The sequence below is a fragment of the Netta rufina genome, assembly GCF_964035555.1.
Source record: "Netta rufina genome assembly, chromosome: 17".
Taxonomy (NCBI): domain Eukaryota; kingdom Metazoa; phylum Chordata; class Aves; order Anseriformes; family Anatidae; genus Netta; species Netta rufina.
Window position 1 is genome coordinate 2,301,661 of NC_140141.1, and position 22,756 is coordinate 2,324,416.

Sequence of the window (22,756 nt, forward strand, 5' to 3'; positions counted from 1 at the left end):
TCATTTCACTGCACCAAGTTTTTTCAGCAGTTTCTTGCCTTTGGAAAGCAGCCCCTTTTTCTTTTTCGAGGACATATCCCTGCCTCTCCCGGGACTACCAGAACCCATAGATGACGTAGGTGACCCAGAATGGAGATGAACTGTGGGGGATGGTGCTCTCCTTGCTGTACCTGTATTCTCAGGAGGAACCTATTAGGTATATTGTTATAATTTATTGAATGTTTGAAAGCTTAAAAGCTATTATCATCAAGAAAGTTGGCAACATTATTTGTCCCATTACCCACTAAACAAAAGGGCTGGTTCATTTCTTCTGTGTCTTAAAATATGGGCGTATAGCAAATATATAAATTTTGAGAAAAAGTATAAACAATAGAAAACGTGCCAATAGAGCCCTAGTTTGCTTATACTTTTTTAAAGAGTTGCCTACACTTCTTTTGCTGTAGTTCTGGCCACAAAAGCCGCAAAAGGAGTTTTGCATTTCAGTACTATGCTAGTACAAAAATGAAGAGGGATACATTCAGCTATGGATTTAAGAAAAGTAAATGTATTAATTACTAGGGATTATCACTGTATAGAAACCAAACTGTTTCCAGAAGAAATTAGTTCAAATGTTACATGATCACATACTTTTTGTCCTTTAAATGCCTTTTCTTTAAAAATGACTAGCATACTTTATATACATATTTGATAAGATGGCACACTGGCTTAAAGAAAAAGAAAGAAAAAAGAAAAACAAAAAAGCTAAAATGAACCTTAATTGCAATCAAAGAAAGCTTAAAGACCCTGACTGCTCAATGTGTATGCTGCAGCTGTGAGGTTGCTGAATGAAGGTGAATACTTGAACAATAATGACAGCATTCCTAAATATTTTAAGAGACTTAATTGTTTTAATCATCAAAAGCACTTGAATGAAAATGCTAAAACTACTTACACTCATCCTATCATAACTACAGTGCCCTACTGACAAAATGTAGTACTATCTGTTATGATGATATTGTCATACTACAATCCATGCTTTAGGGACCTGTCTTATCGTGTAGTCCAAGTTAAAATATTAGCAATTTACTGGTGTGTGCAACAGCGAGTTAAGCAAAGGGGCTTCAAGCCTACTTTGATTTTAAATCAAGGTCTAATTCTAATGAAAAAAAACAACTTGGTAAAGCACCCCAACGTACACCTGAAGATACCATATATTTAGTCTAATGCATTCATTGAGTGAGCTGCATGTTTCGTATTGACGCTTGTATTGCATTGGTAAACCAAACAGTTGCTAATATTTTAAATGTGCACTTTCTAGGAAAATCCAAGTAAAGTGTACCACATGTAGGTTTTTTTTCTTCCTTCCTCCAGAATTGTTAAATAGTCAATCTTAAGCAAACTGAGGTATAATTGATCGTGGAAAGGCAGATAATTTAAGTAGCTATATTTGACTGTAATGAGTTTCAAAACCAACTCTACTCTTGTACACTACAGTATACACCAGCATACGTTTCATTTGTATGTTCTTTGAGGGTTGGGGGTGTTGTGCTTTTCTCTTGGTATAGGAACTTGGAATTTTTATATCCAAGATTGGCTAACAATGCAATATGCAGCTTTTGGTTGTAGGGTAGTTAGACATCAAACTCGCTTTTCTATGTAAACATAAACATTTAGCTCATGAAGAAATATGTTCCAAATGTTGACCTTCATAAATTGAGGTCTAATTTACTTATTTCTACGAATTCCTTTTTAAAGGATTTGTCTCCTAAAAAGCTAAATTGACTTAACTAGGTAGAGCAAAAGCATACAGCCTGGTCTTCTGTGGCCACTCATTTTGGAGACATATTTCTTTTTTTTCCCCCACAATTAAGTTTCAAGACTTGCATTAGATAGCCAGGTAGCTTTAATTGAAATCTCTATTGGTATCTTCAGTTGCTCACTTACGTGAAGGCTACATTGCCTTATTAAGGTGTGAAATGAACACTCTTCTTCTGTTTCCAAGCAGATGAGCAAAGAAATAAAAATATATATAAAATATATAATATATAAAAGTATTGCAGTGATGAAACAAAACCAAAAATGAGACACTAAACATGATTAGTTTTTCATAAAAGAGATGTCTTTGGGCAATTAATCAGTGCCAGTTGGAATAAGAAATCTAAGAATTAAAAGACTGAACACTGTCAATCAGCTGCATTTACTATTTGTATTTAAAGGGATCATACCAGTCTCATTCACAAGAACTTTTGCCTTCATCTAACTACTGCATATAGTAAGAGTCATTCAGAAGCATTAGACAATAACTGCTTTCACCAGGGACAAACTGTATAAACTCAAATTATAATTGAGATTCTCTAATGACTGCAGTCAAATGTTATATTTAGATTATTCATTTGTAAGTGTTCCAAGCTAGTGGAAACCTAGATAAAGTCATTTTTTCTTTATGTTTTATATATTTTGAAAGTTAAATAATTTAAAATGGGTGAGTGGATTTAAAATGTTAACAGTCGTGTCCAAATTATGAGACAGAATGGAATGGAAAATAAAAATTTAAGTTTTCCTTATTTGGTTGCTTACCCTTTTTGCTTTTGTACGCATCGGTGTATCGTGAAGATACTGCGAGGGTGCATCAGATAGATAGACTTCAACATCGTCAGGCACTTCTTCAAGAAAGTTGGAAGGAACCAGCCCCTTTTGTCCATTAAGTTCACCCTATAATGATGAACATTTCAGGGAATAAAATCAAATGCAGGTTGCCAATAAGGTAAGGAAATACTTCGACTACATCTCAAAGCCAGTGAGGAAGAGGAAACAGCCATCTAAGGTCACACAAGCCAGATTTTCCTGCTTCTATTTCTGTGATTTGGCAATGGACACTATCCATCAAATAAAAACAGATGAGCACATTTGTCTATAATTCAGGGTGACACTAAGACATGCTTTGAGTACTATAGCAGTTCAGTTGCTCATCCAATTTGCTATATACAGATTGTGACACAGTGCTTTTTTCATTTTGGTGCAGTTAAGTCTGAACTATGACTTGACAACTCAAAGCTCATTCCCAATGGGTTTGTATGTGAGAATTCTCATGCTGTTTGACCAACTTGCACGCTCAGAGTTCCAATGCAATGAATGCGTTGACACCTGGAAATCACAAGTGCTAGTGTGCATAATGGAAAAAAAATTAATGCCTGCATTATTTAAAAGCAATAGAGAAATGATAACTGAAATCCCATGCAGTTTCTAGACTCAGGTCCTTAGGACTGCAGCATCAATGATAAGTGTCCTAGGCTTCACAACCTAAAAGCACTTCTGAGGTAATCAAATTATTCCTGTAGCTATCTGTGCATGTGGAAAAACTAAAAGGATGCAGACTGGCAGCTACTACTGGAACATTGTCTCTTAGGAGACAACTCTTCTGCTTTGAAGGAATGGCAAAGTAGCATGAACAGTTACCCAGTGCTCAAAACTGAACTACTGAACTATTAATTTACTTTAATGAACTAATCATTTTTCATAAGGCCAGGGCTGCATGGAGGTTTTTCTCCCAGATGAAGTGCCTTATCTACTAACAGTCATTCACATAGATACATGTGATCAAATTATACATTTTCCAGCAAACTATATAAGGCAAAAATATAAAATGCCAGAGACAGCTTTGAGGTACATCAACAGCGATCCCTAAAAATGGAATGAAGTGGCAAGTGAGCCAACTTCAGTACTGTTCTCTTAGGGAGGGCAGTCTTTCAGGTTCAGCTCTACTGCACAGCTGCGGGAGCAGTGAGGCCCAGAGCTGACAGCTTGTAGCAGTGACCAACAGAAGCCAACTTACATAGTAAAACCCATCTTCATCAATTTCACCGAAGACAGTGATAATGTCCCCTGTACAGAATGTTAGCTCAGCCTGCGGAAAAATGAATGTGTTTTGTTAAACAAAGGTTAATATTTATTCTTCATTAACAGTAACACCATTAATATTTTTTCCCTCCCTTTTAAGACAGAATTGGCGAAACTGAGTTTTAAGTTGAAGTTTAAGAGCTTTTTTTTTTTTTTAGAATGCTAAATCTAGGCACCTCTCTTATTAGGTTCTAGACAGCCACAAGACTTGCTGCAACAAACAAGCTGAATGCAACCATACCCAGGAGTTGCTCAAAACTCAGCTGCATGAAGCTGTGAGCAACCTGAACAAACTTTAAAGCCAGCTCTGCTGAGCAGGGTGAACTCCATGGCTTCACAGGTACCTTACTGTCACTCACAAGGCACAAACAGGACTAATGTCTACAAGACAAACAGAGGATGTTGATTTCTTTTTTTTTTTTTTTCCTTTCTGAAATATGAACTGAAATTGTGGGGCTAAACTGGATTCTGTTCAATAAAGGTGTTAGAACAAGTATCTCCAGTCTCCAATCTGCAAACAATACACTGATCTCTTTAATTGCTTGGGGTTTAAATGTAATCTAATTCATTTTTAAATTTATTTTTTAATTTCTTGCGGCCATGGGAAGGAAAGAGAATGAATAAGATGTTTCCTATGTGTATGTTGCAATTATTTGATTTATTGCACAAACTATTTTGTAACACCATAATTTAGAACCAGATTTGGTTCACCAAGAAATATAGGACAACTCTGGCTAAGTTTTAATGTATTAAGTCCCAGTTGTTTCAAAATTTACCTTCTTGTTTAAAAAAAATCCAAGTTGTTCTACAAAGAAATTTTAAAAAGTATATTAAAAAAAAAAAAAATTGAATAACTGAGGAAGCTCCTAGGTCTTCAGCATTTTATTTAGCGCTTTGAGTGTACACTGACATTCTTACCACAATGCATATATAAATGAAAATTGCATCAAATCTTGGTTGTGGGACTTACCATGTAACATCAAAGACAATGTAAAAAGTGATTCCATTGTTGCTGATGACAAATATGGAGAGATGGGAGACTGCATGTAGGTAAATGGAAGATAAACCCATAATGAAGATCTAGCTAATGGTCAGTTGTTTAAATGAAGATCTAGCTAATGTTCAGTGGTCACTTAAGATATCTTTACATTGTTGTAAGAAAAAAAAAAGGATTAAAGACAAGACATACAGTCACAAAAGCTCAGATACATTAAGAAAAAAAATACAATATATTATGAATGCTGTTCCACTGTACTATAAAGTTCTGGTTTGCATTGCAGAAGGGGGTTGACATTTTGAGGAAAGGTAAAGCATGATACAGACATTAGAGAGCGTGCTTTGCTATCAGCTTGTCAGTGTGAGCTGGAACACTTCTCAGAAATAATCATCTTCTTAGACAGTAACATATAAAGAAAACTTGAAAACAATAAATGGAAAATAATCATTCCCTACTATTTATAACTCCATGCATTTTTCCTTATCGACTTTATATATAGAGACATGCGCAGACACACACACACATTGCACAACCGTATATCTATAATTGACTGCATTGATACATATTAAATAAATATTACAAATTGAGGCCGTGAGCAACCTGATCTAGTGGGTGGCATCTAGGGGGATGGAACTAGATGCTCTTTAAGGTCCCTTCCAACCCAAGCCATTCTATGTTTCTGTGGTATTTGAACAATCAGAAATTGACTTGTGCAGAATTTATAAGCCTTTACTATATATACATCTCTGAAAATATCTGACCAATGCTTGTAATTCTGATTTTTTTGATTTTGCATAATAGTGCTTACTAAGACCAACTATGTTTCAATTAAATTAGGATTCCACAAATGGTAAACACAGTAAACAGTTATGTCAATACCTCTACATCAACGTTAGGAGAACTTTCTCTTGGATCATAGTCATACAGAGCCACCATCCTTCTTGTAGATACTGAAGGTTGTCTGCCACTCCGTCTGTTTCTTTCTGTTCCAATCACAAGGAGAGGAAGGGAAGGAGAGCTATAAAAGTTATTTTGAACACAAAACACAAGGTGCAATTTTTCCCTGCATCACGTTCACAACAGTGCATTTGGTATTTCTCTAGCACAGTGGTAAGACACCATGGGTTATCAAACCTATTAACACAGATGAAAGTTTCAAAACAGCATGTGCATTTTGTAAGTAACTTAACAGTTGTCTTGCCCTCTTTATTCTAAGCCCTTGAATCTCCACACAGTATATATCTGCAAAATCAACGTTCTGAAATTTACTGCCATCCTTTGTTGGAAGAATCAGAGTTTATCAGGGTATGTAAAGGTAAATGCTCAGAAGTCAGATTTATTTCATTTTAGTAAAACTTTTACTACCTACCCTCCTCCCTCCCCCCTCAATCACAAGGAGTGTTGTGCTTGAAATTATTCCTCAACTTTCAGCTGGGAGACTGGAATGAGAAACGGACACTCTCAGATGTCCCAAGACAAAAGAGGTTACCAATCATGTAAGTGGTCTGCAGTATTTTCAAGACTGACTACAAGAACCCATTCTCAAGTACTGTTTAAGATTCCTTTGTGGAGGAACAGAAGGAAAAGAGTAAAATAGTTTACAGGAACCAGATGACATGTTTACTGCTTGCTACTGAATTACAGAGAAGTTTAAAATGGGCCACATTTTAAATTCAAATGATTATTAGCATGATTCTTGCAGATGATTGCTGTAGCAAAGAAACATGCTTGTTAGTGCTACTTACATACAGGCATTGAGGGCAGGTCTGATGAGCATTATGCAGTGTGACAAAGGAAACGTGGGGTTGGGAGGCACCCTATGACTGCTCTGGCAGGAGGGTGGGCATTAAGGGCTCAGCTGATGTAGGAGCAAATACTGAGTGTGGCATGCACTCGCAGCTTTCACACTGCTCACCAGTTGACACTGAAGCTTTCAGAGATCACCTACTTCTGCAGCAGGTGGATTGGAGTTACCTTCCCAGCTACCATTGCAAGGGATTTTTACATAACACAAGGAGAGATCCAAAATGAAGGCATGGACTGTAAGAGATGCAGGACCCAATTCCCCTGTTTCCCAAACACTTGGATCAACCCGTATTTAAGTGATTACCTCAGAAGAGCACTTTTGATTTTGGAATTCTTCTCTGGGGCAAGACACTGCCCACAGTCCAGGGTCAAAGGCCCCTCTATGACCAAGAAAAGAATCCAGAAAGGATTCCGTATGTATTTGCTATGTGACACTATTTTCCGACTGCTGGTTTCCAAAGATAAAAGGCATTAAAAAATAAATAAATCTAGACAGCTCAAATCATTTCAGCTACTTTACAGCTTGAATTAAGTTATTGTTTCTTAGCACAGACCTCTTTTAGACTTTCTGGATCTGCGGTGTACAGAGCGTGTGCTCTCTTTGAAACGGTCACAGTTGACTTCAGGAAAGGAATGCATACAAATAAAAGAAGAGAAGATATGAAGCTGTTCAAAGTTCTGCTTTTAAGGATTTAATGTGGGCAAAGGATTAAGAAAATTATAGTCATATGAACACAGCAATGTAAAGTGTTTGATATGACATTAAAAATATGATTAACAACATGAGACAGACTAGCAATTAGAGCCTGCTTCTGCTAAAAGATCCACGTGGGCAGCCACCGTGACAGTAAGGATCTGAGCACATGGATCTCTTTACTATTCAGAATTTGTACTTAGTTTAAAATTAAGCCAGACTAACTGCTCTCCCCAATCCATTAATGACCGTGGTTTTTGTGTTTCTTTTAATTTTTATTTTAATTAATTTATTCTTTATTGTGACTAACAATTTAAATCCATAATAAAAAGTATATGGTACTTTTGAATAGCTAAAATATTTAAAGGTGAACTGCTGGGGGTAGGTTGCTAACAGTTCTCAGAAATGTCTCAGAATAAAACTCAGTGCTTAGAAATTTTGCCCTACCTTTGAGATTTTTAATCTCAAATTGTCTCCCTCTTTCCAAGATAAAGACTTTCTGATTTCTCAACTATTTCAGAAGCCACTGCAAGTTGAGTGCAATGAAAAAAGATGATATTTGCAGAATATCCCTTAAACAGCCAAAAATTAAAATTACAGGGAATTACACGGACTGGTGGTTTCATTTTCACAGGTGTTCTGTATTGACAACTTCCTGACTTCAGTAAGAAGAGCACTGAGCAGGACTCACAGCAGTAAATTTCAAGCATAATTGTTTAGAAATATATTTTCTGTATTCAGGTATGTCTTCATGATAGAATTAGAAAAACATTTAGACACTTGTTAATCCCACCAGGCCTTCATTTGTGTTTACAGATGTAGCCACAGCAAGTTAGGTATCCAATTCCACTAGGCTTCATATGATGTAGTCCCATGTTTATATCTACTTTGCAGAATAATGCTGTGGACAGCCAACCTACTTGGGCACATCTGTAAGTCCCACTGTCTGCCTGTCCCACATTTTTGAAATGTATGTTTAGGTGTATGTGCTAAACCTGGAGGAGCAGATGGGCAGTGGGGTTTACAAGTCCAAAAGTGGGAGTATTTGTTGTATTAACATGGCATTTCCCAATAAATACACAGATTTGAAAAGACAGCAACTAAGAACTTAAATCACCCCTTCCCTTTCATGGGGTATAGCGATATTTAAAATATCTCAATATCTGAAGAAGGAAGAAGAAAAAATTGTCTAACATTTACTAATATGTTTTTGGATATGATAAGGTTTTATTCAATCTAAGAAAACAATGGTGGAAGACTTTGTTTCTTAGCAACCACTTTTACAGTTCACTTTTAAACAGGACTGAAACAGTTCCAGCCCTATATACTCTCTGAATTACACTGAAAGGTTTAAAACATATTGAGATAGTTGTTTAAAATTTACCTTTAGAAGGAAATCTAAATTAAGATACTTGCATCGCGTGCCTCTGTACAACACTGAACCGATGACGTAATGCAAGTGGTTCATAACACAAAATCATTTGGCCTAACTCTGCTTTTAAAGGGGTTTGTTACTGCAATACCCATAAAATCTCATATGTATTGCTATCCCAAATTATATTATACATAACCCTTTGCCACCATCCCTTTAAATTATTGGTAAAGTAGGAAAACGTAGAAGAGTAAAAATAACAACAATAAGTGACTCATTTTATGCTTTGCAGCAGTGAGCATATCACAAAGCACTTCAGCACAGCACACTCCAAAGCACAGGGATCTAGTTCTGTGTCTATAAATCTTTCAGGTAAGAAAAAAACATTTTTTTTTAAATAAGAAAAGAAAGTAATGGGTGTAGTAGTGAAGATAAAAGTCCTTATTTGTGGCAAAAGGTGTGACCAAGATCAAATATTTGTTGAATAATTCAGATACTGACACAGAATGTATCCCATAGTGTAGTAAATTGCTGTAAAATTCAAATGCATCAGCATATAATAAAAACAAAAGGCAAAGCAGATCCAGCCAAGTTAATAGCACCCAAAATTAGGTGAAGTTATGCATATATACTTTCCCTTACCTATTTTCTCTACTGGTGTGTTCAAAGGAAGAAAACCTTGTTTTAGAAGCTGATCCATCATCTCTTCATCATCTGCTTGGATCTCAGAGACCATATTACATGGGATAAGACCAATTCTTGTACAGGTTTCTCCACGATAGAATCCATCGGCATCTTTGTCCCCATAAACCTGTCATTTAAATAATAAAAGTGTTGGTTAATAAAGGTTTTAGTATTTAGGATTTTTAATGAAGACAGAACAGTTACCAAGGTATAAATAGGTAATTATAGTATAGATGTGAAATTAGTTTTTTACTACTTTGACTTACAAGACTAGAGATATTAATTTGAATTTTGACTTCAGTTTCTTAAAACAGATATGGCTTTTTTTTTTTTTTTTGGTTAGCATTGAAAAGCATAAAAAATAGTCATCTGAAAGTCATCAGTTTCCCCATGTGCTAAGTTAAAAGCATGCTTACCTATTTACATAGATGTTTATGGAATTATTCATATGGCACTGCTGCTTGGTGTCATGTGACATATATTCAATAAGAAGCATTTGCAAAACTGTGCCCAAGTTTTGTTATTTTGATTAGAACTTGCATATGATCAAAAATAAATAAATTTTAAAATGCCTATTTAATACTTAATAATATTTGATGTATATACTTACTTAAGCTCCAATAGTGTTTTTCCAGAAGACATTAAGCTACAAGAATAGCATGAGCTTTCATCAATGAGAACAGGTAAATCCAAAAGTTGTCTTAATTTCTAAAAATGCAGTCAATTCATAAAGTTTGCCAATGATACAGAGGCCTAAATCTAAGACTGCACAACACAGAAAAAAGAGATATTCTTAACACAAAACTGATGGTTAATTTCTGATTGATGGTTAATTTCCGATTCCAAAAAGAAAGCAAATCAATTGCTTTCTTTTCTTTAAAAACAAACAAAAAAATCCAAACCAATCCCTTCAGTTTAAATCACAGTTTGTAAAAACTGACCTTTTAATAGCCTCAGCTTTCTCAAACATGAATCTTTTTTCAGTTTGAATCAAAACATGTTCATAACTTACCTGGCACCATTACTACTTCACACAATACAGCATGTGCGACTGTAATGTACGGACAGGACAGACTTCACACAACTGCTTGGGTAATGTACAAAAAGTATTTTGGAAATGCAAACCAATCCACATTCACATCAATTCAAAGAGAAATCAAAACCAGTAGATCACATAATTATTACAATGGTCCCAGATATAAAGTTAATATCACTCAGAATAAATATCTGGTGTGGCGACTCACTAGGCTTTTCAGTGACAAATGTACTATCAGTGAAAAAATAATTAAAACACCTGAATGAAACATAAGTTCTTTTCCATATATCTCCATATTTTGGGCATAACTTTATATCATATCACTTAAAGAGGTAAGCAAAATATTGAAAATATTGAAGTATTTAACACATTAACATTAAAAAATTGTTATTTTTGTGTACAGACATTAATGTTAGGATCCAATCCAACACAGTGGAAGGAAGTATATATTTTAATAGCTTAAGTAACATTTTTTTATAGTTTTCCAAATAAGTGTATATATTTATATACACTTATATAAGTGTATAAGTGTATATATTTTTAGGTTCAGTTTCAGATCGTACTTAAATCTCAGTTAAACCCTGGATTACCAGCAGCCCTTCCTTCTCCCCTCCCTCATTTCCACCCATTTTGCACCAGATAGCTTAGATACAAGGCTATGGAAAGAGATGCTTACACCTGCTGATTCAACAGGAAATCTGCTAGCTTTCCAAAATCAGAACAGCAAACTGAACAAATTCGTCTTGCAGCTGCACAATCATAATAAGGCAAGCTGTGACAGAGGGCATGCATAAAGACACAGATGGGGTCTAACACTGTCTGCCACCTGAAACAAGCTGATTTGTCTTCTGCTCCCTCTTCAAGGAGCAACTTCTGCACCTTACACCTGAACAGCCAAAAAAGGAAGTTATTTTATCAGTTTCAAAAGAGGATGATTCTGGAAGAGAAATACCTAATTTTAGACCTTATTTAATTTCAAGTGTATATGTGCTAGAAGGGTTCAGTGATTAAAAAAATACAGCAGCAGTGGATACATACGGAGGTGCAACACTAAGCTCTTTTACAGCACTTTTGCAGTAAAGAGGTCAATTTCTGAAGCAGTTTTTCCTATAGGGGTTGTGGCAACAGACACAGGAGGCCTCAGAGTCACAATTTAGTCTTTGCATCTAAATCTCAAATTGAGTCTTTCCTAGCTACTTAACGCAACTCTGAGATTTCTTCCTATTGCCTAATTATATTTAAGCAATTAGCAGTAGATATTAGGTTCCAAATCCAATTGGATTTACAGCCTGAACCTCTAGAGGAAAAAAAGATCTTGGACTCTTGTCATACAAGTTGCGCTCTCCACTGGAAACAAAGGACATGCTGTTTGTAACAATGGGTCCTTTGTTTCTAGATCCCACCTTAATGATTTGTCCTTCTTTAAATGGCAGCTCTTCTTCTGCAGCATCAGGATTTGGGGACATTGTCAGCGGATCATAGTCAAAGAGTGCAACAAATATTCGAGTAGAAATATCTTCTGTGCCAGGATCTGTTTCTGATTCTTCATAAAAATCTGGAGAAAGATGGTCATGACCACCATAGCCATCTATGAAAGTAAATTCAGAAAAGAGCAATTCAGTAATTTGGCCTCATTTTTTCAACTATTTCATTTAATATTTGAAAAGTGTTTGGTGTTTCAGTGAAAACATAAAGCATGTCCTATCAAGTTTGGCATTTCTTTTTTTTTTTAATTAGCAAGTTGTAATTTTTTAAGCAGTTTCAGTCTGCATGCACTGAACGTGGTGTTGATCTACACCACACTGACATTTACATAGGTGAATATAGCTTAGATAAGAAAGCAACTTTTGTTAGGTTTACTATAGTTTGCTATAAATTAGTGAAGCATGTTAAGAGTGACATAATGATGATTTTGATAGGCGTTAACATTACTGCAAAAATAACCATGCTTTGGATCCACCTGTTTTCCCGCACAGCTGCTTCTGCTCTTCATGGACACAAGAAAGCACATCCCAGCTGTGTTGACATACCATGTTTTAGGTATGAGGTTTAAAACATGGTTATAACCTCTTCTCTCCAGACGGGTAAGGAGAAATATATTTCGGTAGTGTTAGTTGCGTCAGGGATGGAACTACACTACTATTTTGCTTAAACAAAGTCAATAGTTAACATTGACAGCAATGCCCCAAACCCACCTGAACACTATAAAATATGATAAAATCCAGGAGCAAAGGTTAGCTGTGACTGCATTTAATTATACACTCATTAGGAAGGATCATCCGTGAACATCACAACACTTGACACTATACTGTTCTCAGGCCACTGCAGGGTACCAAATCAATTAGGACTTAAAAAATAAGAATGAACATGTTGTCTCATAGCTTTCAGACATTTCAAGTTACCTGGAGAAGGCATATAGTCCCTGATTCAACAACGTATTTGAGAATGGACTTCAGTAAAACTGAATTAGTAAACTAGGCCAAAATGGCTAACACTAAGTGACACTAAGTTGACAGGTTTCAAATGCTTTTAATTTTGTTTTGAAAGAGCATGTAGCAGTACTTTCTCCAAAAAACTTGCTCTTTCAAGACACATGAAGCTGAAGACCCAAAAGCACGCAAAATCACAAGCCACTTCAATAAAAATTATTTTCAAAGTCCCACTAACTTGAATGGAAGTCAGATACTTTTGTTCTTTGCTGAATCAATACCTATCATCCAGTTTGCACAACCTTTCACACAGATAAATTGAGCTACATTATGAACTACAATGAAAATGTAATTTACCTATATCATTTTTTTTCCAGTCACATTAATACAAGTTTTACTGTAATCATCTCTTATAAAGAATACCTTTGTTGGTAATCATTGAAATATTTAATATGTAGTATTTCAGAAAAAAAAACCACACACTTCTTTAAGCTTCAATTACAGATTTCATTCAACATTTGACATGTTTAAACTACCAGAAAAAAAATAAAAATCAGAGGGTCACAGCTTTAAGGAAACAGCTACTGACTCTTGGGTCCAAAGTGCAAGAAAGAATGTGAGTAGGGAAAAATGCAGAACAGCAAAAGGGCAGGGAAAAATTCCAGCCAAGAAGCTTTATGCAGGCACAAAGCACAGAAAGGGTGTGTGAAAGAAGTGCACATATGGGACAGAAAGCAATGGGACACACAGTGTGGAATTCTTCTCTATTCTGTTCTCCTCTCATAGTCATGTTGCGGTCTTTATGTGGTTTATACTCAGGCCCACTAGGCAACATAAAACAGGTGGTTGAAGGGGTGGAATATTTTGATTGTTAATTTTTAAATTAAAAATACCAATGTTTGCATCTGACTTCAACTGTGATTAATAGGAGTTAGGTGCAAATATGAATTATGGCCATATGTATCCCAGTTAAAAGCACTAACCTGTAATAATCTGACTCATGACAGTGAAGTTTGCTTCACTGAATGAGAACACAAATAGTCTCTTTATTCTCTCATTAGCCACTTATTCTCTTATGAGCTATATATCATACACATATATAATTGTGTATGTAAAATCTTAAATCTTTGGCTGCAGCCAGCCAGATTCCCAACTGATGTCAATTTCCTGTAGTTGCATTGAACTCACTAGCTATACACTGATTTACACAAGTTGGTGATCTGGTTGTAAGTCAGATATGTTTGCTTTGAAACCCAGCATTAAATTATAATTTACTTAACTTTCAGGGTCTATTTACTTCATTTCAGAAATCAGAAAAAAAAAAAAAAAGGAAAGAAAAAAAAAAGAGAAAAAAAAAAGGAGTGATCACACACTGGAACAGGCTCCCCAGTGAAGTAGTCACTGCACCGAGCCTGTCTGAATTTAAGAAGTGATTGGACTGTGCACTTAGTCACATGGTCTGAACTTTTGGGTAGACCTGTGTGGTGCCAGGAGTTGGACTTGATGATCCTTATGGGTCCCTTCCAACTCGGGATATTCTATGATTTTAAGTGTTTCCTAGATCTATATATGGCCTTGGCTGCTTTTATGGGTTAAGTGTTAGACACTTTAATTCACTATGTTATGAACTATGAAAACTGAATTGTTGATCATGTAATGATTTCTATGTTGATGAAGCAGCAAATACTATCAGTAGTGGGTATAATTACCTTACTCGTCTAATACAAGTTTGCTATTATTATGTAATTTTTCCTAAAACTATGAATATTTTTTGTCTTCACCAAGGGACAGAGCCAAAGACCTGTGTGATTAATGAAAAGACCCTGAATCATCGTTTAGCCCAAGCTGCAAATCAGATTAATGTTTGGTAACAGATTCCTATTACTGAACACATAAATCACATTGTGATTTACCAGCTACTGTTTGACCCTGTCCAATCTATATGAATCTAGTGAAAATGTGCTCATTTTGATGAATGGTTGTTCAGGTATATACAGTAAATATTGACTGGCGTTAGTAGCAGCGTAGCTTCACAGAGGTTCATGCAATGCAGTGTGCTCAGACTCTATTGAGTATGCAAAGGTGGCTGCACAGCAGTTTCAGGACAGAGGACTAAGGGCTGTTGTCCCTTACAGCTGAGCTGGAGAGACTTACCTGACAGCAGACAGGACTTAAGAGCTAGTTCCCCTGGCATTCTGCATTGCATGCAATGTTGTCATACATAACCGCACTTGTTAACACGCAGCTCTAAAACGTGTCTGTCATAAAGGATGAATAATGTTCGGCATACCGTATCTATATTCAGAGGCCATGGTACGCTGCTGAGGCCATTTCTTGTGTCCACCAATGCTGCGATAATAAGCTTCTTCTTTTACAGGTGAAATATTTCCCTCACTACCTGACCGAGACCAACCGCCTTCACTGTTACTGTCCATTGTAATTTCTACGAAGAAAAAGGGAATGATCTATTAAAACATATTGTATAGTCGCCTTTGCGGAGGCTCCTGAGGGCACATTTTGACTACCTTCTTTACTAACTTGCATATAGTAGGAAGGCTAAACACTGTGTAAGCTTTGCCAGATGTCTCAGCCTCTAGAAATCCTCCTTCAGCAGGGAAATGTGCATCTCCTTTTCTAAAGCATCTATCTTTTATTTATTTTTTTTTTTAATTCACACTGTAAATATTATTTGTTAGATCTTTGGACAGGAATCATCTGTTATTATGAGGTTTAAATAATCCAACCTGACAGATCTGCAAGGAGATCTGCAATAGTATACTAACCCAAAGTATTTATAGCTTAATTGAGAAAATACTTCAAAGAATTTCCTATTTTAAATTCTGGAACATTTGGAGAAAGATTTGATCTTTGGAATCCTGACAACATTAGATTGTTAAAGGTCTTTCCTTCTAATTTAATTTGCCAATGCTGCTTTGAAAACTTCCCATCATTAGTGAAGCCGAGTAACTTAGCAAATACTCCAGGCATACATGTAAAGGAATAAGCCAGTGCCAAGAAATTTGGAATCCACATTTGTGAGCTGTATACTGAGGCCAACAACAGTTTCACATATTTAAGCCATCTAAAGTTTTACGTATTATAATGACAGACCCACCATAATTTCATTCTTCCAAAACCCTACTTGCAGCCATTATTCATGGGAAACTTCTCTGTTAGTTGGAGCTCTGAAGTTGCTTCAAGTTTATTCACCACTCAACTACATGCTTTTGTGTGCCATATTTTTAACTCACTTTTTTTTATCTGACCTGCTGAGATATTTCATGTCTTCTAGATTATTTTTTCCCAGCAAGTTTCCAGGAAGCAACTTTTGTGCAGAGTTTTATCTAGTGTTTATATTAGCTTCATTTATCCTCAAAGTGATTTACTATGGTATGATGCTGAAAGTGAGAAATAATGCATATCTATCTTTCAGCAATTTTAATCACTAGTCTTTCAGTCAGAAATTAGGACTCTTGAAATTGAAGGCAGATCTGGCCTTCCAACAGCTTCCCAGCATTTTTTTTTAATTATTATTATTATTGTTATTTGTTGTTAGATACTGTTCATAATGCTCTGTAGTTTGCTTGTTATCAACATTAGACAATGTTGTAATTTATTCCAAATGGAATCCCAAAGAGCATCTGTGGATTGTACATAACTCAAAATACACTAATTCATGAAGTTGCACTGAAAGAAATAAAATCTGTGATTTTAGTTTGATTGTTAATCTGCTTGACTGATTATAAGAAATTAATTACTTTATCCGATTCCTAAACTGTTGCTATTGAACTGCTAAACAAAAGAGTCATTACTTGGTGGGATCCATACCCTAACTTTGTTGACAGAAAGTGAGTTCTGATAAATTTAATCACCTCCATTATTTTTTAATTACAATCAAAATTAAAGGAAACCCAAAGGAATAATTAAAAACAAACAAACAAAACCTGTCTGCTTTCTTGCTATTTATAAATAAATAAAATAAAATAAATTTACACATAATATAAAAGAATGAATTTAGACACAAAACTTGGTTTAAGTAGTCCAAACATAAGCCAGGAATCTTTATTCCTGAGAAAAACAGGCTGCTTTCAGACTAGGAAAAAAAAAAAAAAAAGGATGCGACAATCTAACAACCTTAACACCATCATCTGAATGCTGTTTGGTTCAGCTAACAATAACCCATCAACAGAAGCACAGGAGCCTCCCTGGAGTTGAATCTTCCCCATACCATTTTCATACCAGTGTAATTCCATTGATATCTGAGGATTATCCTCATTTACAGCAGGATGTGGGAAGAGAATCAGGCTTCTGAACAGCTATGCTATACTGCAAATGCTAAGAAAGTTTCATGCATTACAGCTCTGCATGTATTGTGATCTACAGTTTCTTTCATTAATAATTACTATACACCACATATAAATATAATTGTGTCCACTAGGGGGATTTTGCTTTTAATAGACAGTACACTTCAGTACTGGCATTTTAGTGTGACCCACAAAAAGGGAAAAATATTTAAGATTTAAAAGTAAAAGCATTCCTTTATGATCAGTCTCTTTCCTTCTGATAATACCCATTTGTGATGTCACTCATCCACATAAATGTCAGGTGAGAACATCCTGACACTGCTTCAGGCTCCTCCTGATGTCCCTGAGGCTCATCCTCATGAAATGCAGGTTAGGGACATAAACCTAACTGGTTTTACATCTTCATGGAGTAATGTTCTGCTAATGGCTCACCAAATTCTTTCTGCATTTGTTTTGCATGTGTTTGCTAATTTTTCAGCATGCATGTTCCTTATTTATCAGTCTAGAGTGCAAGTTTTAACAAATATGCATTTTTCCATAATGTCTTTATTCCATTATCTTTTCTGCACTACTTTTTGGATTTTCTGGTATACATCAGCATACGTTTTAAGTCATAAGTAAACCAGAATAGGGATGAAATATCAAATCTAGTAAATATATGCAAATTCTACTAACTTGTTGCATTTAACAGCTTTCATTTTTTTTTTTTTTCATGCTAAATTCCAAAAAGTAGTCAAGAAAATGGAAAGTGAATGCAAAATAATGGTTGATGAATGGGAAGATGGATGGATGAATGGATGGTTGAATGAGTACATTTATTTTACTGATCATATGCCTGCCTGCATAGTAATTTGTTTTGGTAAGATTTGATAGTATCTAACCTTAACCAAGCTTAGAAAAGTTCCAATACCCATTAAATTCAATAAAAACCATCCCGGTGATGTTGATGTCTATTGATTCAGCCCCCTGAGAACCCAGTATGCTTACATTTAGCTCTTATTTAGATGGAGATGTTTTTAGTTCAATTTCATCTCATTTAAGTAACTAAGAGAAAACACGGCTCAAGACAAGTGTCCATTGTAAGGACCACCTTCCCAACTCTGAGGCTGCAAAGAACAGAAATTCACCAATCTGTCCAACTAACCAATGGAAGGGACCAACATTGGTCGAGACCTTTGTGGCACTGCACTGCCATGAGAGGACCTTCGCCCTGCATGCTCCGCCCTTTCAGGCCGTCCTGCAGATGATGGATTACCTAAAAGCTAAAAAACAACAACAGAAAAAACAGGTTTGTAAGTTACATGCATGGTAACATTATGGTTATATGGTTGGACATTGATCAGGTCAATCGCATTTGGAAGCATAAGCTCTAAAGGCAACTAAACTTAGTTTTTAACTGAAAGGTTAGCTGAAAACTAAATACTGTTGCCTGGCAAACCTGCAAAAGAAAAAATGGTTCCCTGATTTATGGCAGAGATTTTGCAACCAGCAGTCACATATTGGAACAAAAAGAAAAGAAAAGAATAATTTTGGAAACATTCTTTTGCCTTTGTCGTTGCTGCTATGACGTTATAATCTCCTGAAGAGTAGTGCAACCGGTTATGAGAGCTGACGATATCAGGCTACACTGAAAAGGCAAGCATATCTTTGTTTTCAGCTATATAGCTTTGTCCAGTTTGCAGCATGTGAACAAGGGTATATCCTTCTGTCTTTGAGCACACTGCTTTTCTATAATGGCCTTCAACTCTTAAAGCCTTTTAGAGGTTATTGAAACACGTAGAAGGGAATGTAGACACACTTCATCTCACACCACATCTGTCTCTTTCTGTTCACTTGCAGAAAACGTTGCTATTTTAATCACTAAATGGTATTATTTTAATGCTTTCCAGAGTTCATCATGCAGCCATTGAAATTAACACAGCTTGTGCACTAATTTCAATGGGAGAAAATTTTAAGGATCGTTTCAGATTAAACTGCTGGGCTAGAAGAGCAGGCAGCTGATTTCTACTGTTAGAAAAAAAAAAAAAAAAAAAACAAACACATTTGATTTGAGATCTCCACTCTGGATTGTGTAGACTGAGAGGGTAAAGAACTTGTTTGGTCTTTTGGGAGCAGGGAAACCTATGGATGCATCTGTCAAAGCATGGAGACTCTGCTATAGACTAATGGACAGAAATGCAATTAGGCAAGATCACACAGAGGCATCCTTGAAAGATATGGAACAGCCCTGGCTCTCCCTTTCGAAGAAGCTGTTTGCCTGCATTCTCATGCAGAGATGCAGTCTGCAACTTCAAAGGCAAGAAGAGATGATCTAAAAAGGAAGGCGAAGTAGTGACAGTGCAGAGAGAAGGCAGAAAATGGAAATATGATGAAACCTGTGACTCCCCAAATCTGGGTCATGTTCACACTGGGGAGAATCTTGATTCTTGTCCAGAGATGGTTCATGATAAAGAGCATATCCTAAAAATTCTGAGAGTGAAATGAACAAAAACAACATGATGAAATGGATTCCTTGAGATATTTAAAATAATAATTACTGATGAAATATTTTTCCAATTAAAATGCAGCTTTTTTTTTTTGCTTTTTTTTTTTTTTTTTTTTTAAGCAACATTTAGATGGGCAAAATAAATAAAGACAATATTTTGGAAAATCATAGTTCAGCTAACCCTTAATTAAAATTTAGATTCAGTTGTCCTTTAATAAAAGCAGCCATTATTGTATTTTTTTTTTTTCTGTGGGAAAATCATTGTAAAGCAAATTAAACTGATTTCAGCATGATAAAAGAGATGACCATAAAGCAAAATGCGGAATAATAAAGAAAACTGAATGGGGAGAAAAAAAAGGGGTGGGGGAAATGCAGCAGATAGGTCCAAAGGATGGACTCTAAAAATTAACTCAGAAAAAAAAGAAAAACAGAAAAAAAGTAGCAAGAGAAAGAAAACAGACTGATTTGGCAAGCAGATGTTAGAAGGAAGATTTATTTCACACACCAGAGAGTCTTCTGCATCTCTGTGGGATGGCTTTGCAAGTGGACCAGCGGCCCTAGAGTCAGCCATTTTTAAGTCGGTCTTCCAGCCTCCCTGAACTTCTTCATTAGACAAATTATCTGTTCTATTACATCTCTGAGCCTCATACTTTTTCTCATAACTGGGCTTGACCTGTTCATTCCTGGGCTCTTCAAAGGAAGGACCCAAGTCACCAAAATCTTCTTCAATGCTGGTTTGTCTTGTTAAGGTTTTCCTGCGAGCAAGCAAGGGCCTCATGCTTTTCCTGCAGGAACAGTTAGCAGTCTCTGCACAACAGCTAGATGCAACATTGGCAGAAACTGAATCACAAGCATATCTGAAAGTAAAACGAGATTCTTCTTCTTCACTTCCACAGTCTAGTCCACTGTCTGGGCTTCTCGATAAAGATCGGCTATATTTACATCCTTTGTCGTCTCCAGCAAAATCCTCCATGCCTGAAATTCTGTGCTTGGCTGCATACCAGAAGTTGTGCTGCTGGTCTTGATTGTAGGGCCTAGGTGGTCTAGAGTCTCTAGCTATTTTGGGATTCTTTTTATAGGGCATACCTAAACCCTGCTTGTATAGCAGTTCAGTGTATTCACCATCCTCTTCAGCTACTTCTGGAATACTGAAAAGCTTTTTACTGTGATGTATCTGTTGTGAAAAGTCAGGCTGTTCCAAAAAAGTGGCTTCAGTGGTCTTATTCTTATCGCACTCCTTAAGATTATGTAATGTTAAAAACCAGACAGGGAACAAATAGCGTGTGACAAAAATAAAATGGGAGGGAAAAGGGAGAAGAAAAAAAAAAATAAAGACAGAATTAGTTTTAGAGCAATGGCAAACATAAGACATGCAGCTTATTTAGTGAAAAAGATGTCATGCTTTGAATGAGTATCTGTGAAAAATAAATACATGATTAAGAAGTTGCTGGGTGTCAGATACAACATGAGAGGTCAGTACAAACAACTGAGTGATGCTCTAACAAGAATAAACCCATGCATTTAAAACAAAGCAATAGAAGCTGCATACAGGTTCCAGCATGGTGAATGAGAATGACATTAAAACATAGCACTAATGTTTAGTACTTTCCTTGCCCCATGCCAAATTGGAATTTAATTTTTCTTTGTAACCCGTACCCTTATCTGAGAATGAAAAGTCTGTTATAACAAGCTGTCTTGCTTTGCATCTGTGAAAGTACCGTATATATATGAGTAGCAAATATTCCTACATCTCCTGCCAGAGGAGAAACATTTTGCAAACATCATTAAAGAAGCTCTAGTTTCCTTTGTCAAACTGTAATATATATATATATATATGTATGTATGTATGTATGTATAAATAAATATAAATAAAATTCCCAATTTTAAAGCTTGGCTTCCACAGAAAGAATCCTGAGAAGCAAGCTGCTCTCTGATGTCTCTTGGTTTGCACTGTCATCATATCTCCCAAAATAATCTTGTACCTGCTTGTTAAAACGAATATTTGAGAATCAGCCTATTAGTAGAAGTAAGTGAAAGTCTCTGTTTATATCAGATGTACGTAAAAACTGTCCCAGCCTGAATAAAATAAGCATTCTGATCATGATAGATATATATAATAGGGAATAACAATCTCCCAATTAAGCAAGTATATATCCACATACAAAACATTTTCTTGTTATTTTGGAGAGAAAACTACAGCTGAAAGTGCATGTTTGGAATACCTTCAGATGCAAGAGGAACAGGAATCTGTTTCCATTATGGAAAATTCATTAAATGTGTTTTTCATTTTTTTTGTTTGCTACTGCTGTTGCAAAGTGAGACTGGATCTAGTGAAAGAGGGGGAAATTATGAAACACTTTGGGATCAGAATGTGACCTGCATTTTGTATCAAAAAGCTTATCAACACGGTGGGCAATAGTCTACACATGAGACTCTGACATCCATGAGTCCTTCCCCAGGAAGTACTCACAATAAATTCTACTAAAACTGAAAATCAACCATACCCTCCACATACACTAATACATCAAGAAAAGTATGCCTGCAAACTTTAACACGTCTAAAATGATTTACTACACCAAATAAGGGTCTGGATCACCTATTTAGATATCAAAATTGGCAACACTATTGTAAAACCAAGAAGTAGACATAATTTCTGATGCATAAAGAACAAGAACAGTCTAGGGAGAATTCACTTTTCCCCCAGACGAATGGGACAGAAGCAGCATGCAGAAGGATTTCAGTTTGAACCTTTATGATAGCAGAAGAATTGAAACACTGATTATTTTTCTTTTGAAAAAAGTACCTGTCTTATTCCAGACAGTATCAGATTAAAAGGGCTGAATTTACAGTACACAAAGGCAGTTACAACAACAGTTAGAATTCTTCTATACATAAGAACGTAGCATTTTTTTATGCTTTACCAGCATACTGGAAGAAAAATACACCTGTGGCTTCCCTTATCATTCAAGTTATCCAACTTGCTACAAAAACACAATTTAGTGCAATCAACAGACACATGAAAAGCAATTACAATTTATACATACAAGTATGAGAAACATATATTCTGTATTGG

General features: G+C 35.9%; 1 protein-coding gene across 7 annotated transcripts in view; it reads right to left on the minus strand.

Annotated features, from left to right (window-relative positions):
- RIMBP2 (RIMS binding protein 2) overlaps nt 1-22,756 on the minus strand; it is a gene marked incomplete at both ends in the record, with an annotated part of 144,445 nt that continues 121,689 nt past the window's right edge. For 2 of the 7 annotated variants that reach the window (XM_084296980.1, XM_084296978.1), the window contains 7 exons: nt 1,944-1,970; nt 2,557-2,691; nt 3,812-3,883; nt 5,753-5,856; nt 9,388-9,556; nt 11,869-12,053; nt 18,343-18,460. In XM_084296980.1, the coding sequence (XP_084153106.1) occupies nt 1,944-1,970; nt 2,557-2,691; nt 3,812-3,883; nt 5,753-5,856; nt 9,388-9,556; nt 11,869-12,053; nt 18,343-18,460 (810 nt within the window). Of the gene's footprint in view, nt 190-1,943; nt 1,971-2,556; nt 2,692-3,811; nt 3,884-5,752; nt 5,857-9,387; nt 9,557-11,868; nt 12,054-15,184; nt 15,338-18,342; nt 18,461-20,188; nt 20,921-22,756 lie in introns of those variants that run through there. The other 5 variants (XM_084296974.1, XM_084296976.1, XM_084296975.1 and 2 more) reach the window with 5 other exon arrangements.